At 42.0% G+C, this 4,891-nt stretch overlaps 1 protein-coding gene across 1 annotated transcript; it reads right to left on the bottom strand.

Annotated features, from left to right (window-relative positions):
• Window positions 1-3,304: 3,304 nt before the first annotated feature.
• LOC118912104 (olfactory receptor 52B4-like) lies at window positions 3,305-4,249 on the bottom strand. Its single transcript, XM_036884886.2, has one exon. The coding sequence runs from the start codon at window positions 4,247-4,249 to the stop codon at window positions 3,305-3,307; it is 945 nt and encodes a 314-aa protein (XP_036740781.2).
• Window positions 4,250-4,891: the final 642 nt, after the last annotated feature.

The raw sequence follows: 4,891 nt of genomic DNA, 5'->3' as shown, positions 1-4,891 counted from the left end.
AATGTTTCTTTTCATAACATTTTGTACATATTCAACATGATTGGGAATAATTTAACTGTCACATTTTGGAATATTTTAAATGTCACTTGAAGACTCCTGTATGAAAAGATAACATACACCCCAAAGGCTTTTGAATAATTATGTTTTGGACTACTTTGTTGTTAGTGACAAGCTTTTGAAAATATTCAACAAGAAACAACTGGTACTGAAAACAGGACATTTATTTATATTTTGGAATACATCGTTCACAAGACAATATATCGTTGCAATGTTAAATTATGCTTAAGGTATGTGAAATACTTTGCATGACAAAGAAAATTCTTATGATGTGACATTAAATAAAAACATAAGATATAAATATCACTATACAATATATCATGTGAAAATATCTATAAAGAACAAAATATTTTTTGAATATTAATGATTACAGGCAATGATTGTGATTATTGCAATGTTTCTCATAATGCACTTTTAAATTGATATTATTGAAATAGTAAATATAAAATTATAAAATTCAAACTCTAGGGCGAATAGAATAAAATGTAGTAACTAATGGACTTATCTTTAAATGAGAAAAACTAATGTGAAGCACAAAAGAAGAATCAGAGGAAAAGCCCAGCTATTTGACTCCGTGGAACTCACTGGCCACCAGCATCTTAGGAGTTTCCACCAGCAGCTGCTATCACATGAGTCATTCATTCAACAAGTACTTAATGAGGCCTGAAAATGGGCCAAGAACTGATGTAGGTGCCACTGATACAGTAATGAAAACACCACACAAAAGCACTTTCTTTATCACACTTATATTTACTTGAGAGAATATAAAAATAAACTAAATACGTAATCAAAGCTAGATATGTTCAGCTCTATGTAATGACTGCTATTCCCACCAGCTGCAGCAGCAGAATTATATGATACAGAGAAAAGTAATTTAAGAAAAAGGGCTTAGAGTGTCAGTGGTGAGATATCACAGGGATTGTCATCTCAGTAGGATGGTACGGTGGTGGATCTCACATGTCGATTTGCCTAGACCATGGTGCCCAATTATTCAGCCAAACACCAGTGTAGATGTAGCTGTGAAGATATTTTAAAATATGATTAATGCTTAAATCATTAGACTTTGAGTAAAGCAGATAACACTCCATAACGGGGGTAGGCTTCATCCACTCCATTGAAGGCCTTAAAATCATAGACAGAGGTCCCCAAGGAGGATGGAATTCTGGCTTCAAAAGGCAAATTAGTTATTCTGCCTGAGTGTCCAGCCTTCAGAATCAATACTGTCACATCATATCTGCATGGACTTCTATCCTACTGGCTCACAATGCAAATCAAAATTCAAACTAGACAGTACCTACAATTACTAGAACAAATTCTTTAAAATAAATACCTGTATTGATAGATGAAAGATAGATGATTGATAGGTACATAGATACATAGATGATATATAGAGGCAGAGAGAAGGAGCTGTTATAACAGATATCTCCTGCTATATCTGTTTCCCTGGAGACTAATAAAGATAGTGAGAAAGGTATTACTGAGAATGTTTTAATTGAGCAAAATCCTTAAAGAGACAGGAGGCCAAATAATGTAAACATCTTGGCATAGAAGGGTCTGAGCAGAGAAAATAGCATGTGCAAAAATGCTGAGAGGGACACCCCCCAGCATGTCTGAGGAATAACTGGGATAAAAAGATAATTAAAGCAGATGGGGAAGGAAGAAACAACAAGGATATGAGGCCACAGGCAAAATCATTAGGGCCTCTGAATCACTGGAACAGCTGAGGACCTCATGCTGGAGGGACACTGAGGCACTTTGATCAGAAAGTTGAGAAGGTTCTCTTTCTGTTTTGATAGCATCACTGTGAAATCCTGGGTTAATTTTGGGGGAAATGAAATTGATCTGTAATTAAGACCCTGGTGGTGGATGCACAACAGTGTGATATTTTTAAACCACTGAATTGTACTCTAAAAGGGTGAATTCTATGGTTTGTGAATTGTATCTCAATATGGCTGTTAAAGTAATAGGATGAAATTATGCATTGTGTGTATGTGGACTGTAAGGCAGAAAAAGGGAGCCCAACAGAAAGATGCTGAGTCTTATAGTTTATAAGAGAAAGGTAAGAGTCAGGGATCGGTCTCAACACTAGAAGAACAAAATTGTATTTAAAAGCTAAGAGAAAGGCTGCTGGTGGAGGAGGTTTGGTGGTAAGAAAAGATTTATTTCGGACATAATACATTTGAGATGCCTGTTAGACATACAAGCAGTTACTAAGCAAAAGAAGTATAAGTCTGTAGATCAAATTACAGTTTGTGATATAAACTGGAAGGTTTAGCATGTTGATGAGGCATAGCTAGAGCCCTGGGCATGCATGAGATTAGAGGGTGATTGCACAGGGGGGCGAGCTGGGGCTCAAGGATGAAGCCCAAGGGAATCCAGCTTGAGAAGTCAAGGAGATGGGGATAACCCATCAGAGGAGTCTCAGGAGCAGCCAGGAAGACCTTAGGAACAGAACAGGAGGAGGAAAGACTTTTGAGGGGAGAATTTGGGTGAAGGTAACAAAATGCTAGCATATTACATAAAACGACGACTCGTTGTGACTGTTGACTGAGCAGTTTGGGGACCGTGATGACACTGACAGGGGCCATCTGGATGAGATGGAGGGGGTGGTGCCAAAGAGGAGGGGGGTCAAGAGAAAATGAGGAGATGCCAGCCTGCAAGAGGACAAACCATTCCAGGTGTTTCCTCCATGACAGAAAAGAGTAAGGAAGTACACTGTAGGGGAATGCAGATTCAGGGGTTATTTTCAAGGTTTCGTTTGAGTATGTTTCTTTGCTAGAGAAAGAACAGTGTAAAGGGATGGGAATGATGCAGTAAAGGACAGAAAGTTGAAAATACAGAGATCTAGGGGAGAAAGACTGTATATATGTCTTAATTTTATGAGAGTAAAGTTGTTAAAAACTTAAATACCCTAGGAAAGATTAGTTCAGCAATTTCCAAGATAAACATCACTGTCAAAGATCCACCTCATCTTATTCTCCATTCCAGAATAATAAAGGTACATGAGACTTAGATAGTCCAATCTAGTTCTCAATCCCACTGGTGAGAAACCTAACTAAGACCCCAAATGCACTGGTATTCATGACAGACTGGAGGCTCTGGAAGAAACATGCACAAAAATCCCACTGATGCAATGACACTAGAACACCAACACTGGGAGTATCTCACCTGCTGCCAAATACTGGCGCTAAAGCTCACTTTAAGCAAAAATCGCTATTAAAAGGCAAGTCAGCTTCCAGTATCAGCATTATTTCCACTTTGTAAACAACACTAGAACCACTTGATCCCGAATCTGTTTGGTCTTGATCCCATAAATGATGGGGTTCAGCATAGGAGGAGCCAGAATGCAGACACTGGCCAGCAGTACGTGGATATGGGATGCAATGTTTTGTCCAAACCTCTGAGTAAGAGTAGTAAAGATCCCAGGCCCATAAAAGAGGATGATGACACAGACATGGGAGCCACATGTGTTGAGAGCTTTGTGACGAGCATCTTGGGATGGGATGCGGAAGACAGCCCGGAGAATCAGCACATAGGAAAAAAAAATTAGCACAATATCTAAGACCACTGTTGACAATAAGACAAAAAAGCCATACCAGATATTTACTCTAATGTCATCGCAGGAAACACGGGCCAAGACAATGTGCTCACAAGCAATGCGTGGAAGAATGTTACTTTTGCAGAAAGTCAATCTTTTCAGAAGAAATATCACGAGGAAAATTGTACCATAACTTCTTAAAAGGACAGTCAGTCCAGTTTTACCAATCAGTCTATGTGTAAGGATAGTGGTGTATCTCAGTGGGTAGCATATGGCAATGTAGCGGTCAAACGCCATCACCAGCAAGATCCCTGACTCAGAGATGAAGGTGGAGTGGATGAAGAAGAGCTGAGTGATACAGCGACCCAGGGAGATCTCCCCAGCACGGAACCAGAAGATGGCCAGGGCCTGAGGCACTGTGCATGTGGCGAGGACAATGTCTGCTCCGGCCAGCATGCAGAGGAAGAGGTACATGGGCTCATGGAGGCTGCACTTTGTGAGGATGATGCAGATGAGCAGGCTGTTCCCAAGCAGGGCGATGACATAGGAAATGAGGAAGGGGATGGAAATCCACAGGTGCTGATTCTCAAGGCCAGGGACCCCCAGCAAGAGGAAGACTGTGTGGCTAACACCGGTGTGGTTTAATGTAGTCATGCCTGCAGTAGAGGACCTGGAAACTCACTTCCTGTTAGAGACAAGGAGAAAATTCCATATGTACTCCAAAATTTTCTTTATTGTTACCAAGACCTTTTCACAACTACCTGATTCTATTCCATTCTCATGGTATCAGTGAAGGGCCCCCACCCATAAGATGGTGAACTTCCTGCTTCTCTTCCGGGTCCTCGGTTCCCACCGGCGCCACCTGAAGCCCAATCACCCCTCGCCCCCCTAATCCCAGCACCTAGCCAATAGCCACCAGCCCCGTAGAAGTAACACCACAATCACCCCATGCCCCTTCCTATATAACCCAGCACCTTTCCCTAACAAAGTGGAATTCTCCGGTGAATTGCTGCTGTGTGTCGCTCCCTTCCTTTCATTGGTGCCAAAACCCGGGAGACAGGACACCCCAACTGGGCCCCGTCTTTCCCCGGAAACCAGCAGCAGCTTGCCCTCGTCCTCTTTTTCCAGCACTGGCTCCTCACACTCACCACTCCTCTTTGGTCTTTGGGTAAGTTTTCCCCCAGAGCAGGCCGCTCTTCCCTGAGCTATCGCAGCGCCATTGACCTTGATCGTCCGGCAAGGCCCTGATGCTCGGGGACGAGGAGGGAACTCTCCCCGCCTTAGGCCTTCACGGCT

The sequence above is a fragment of the Manis pentadactyla genome, chromosome 9 (genome assembly GCF_030020395.1).
Source record: "Manis pentadactyla isolate mManPen7 chromosome 9, mManPen7.hap1, whole genome shotgun sequence".
NCBI classification, from domain to species: Eukaryota; Metazoa; Chordata; class Mammalia; order Pholidota; family Manidae; genus Manis; species Manis pentadactyla.
The sequence above is the reverse complement of the archived record's forward strand: the minus strand, read 5'-3'. Positions and strand labels throughout refer to the sequence as shown.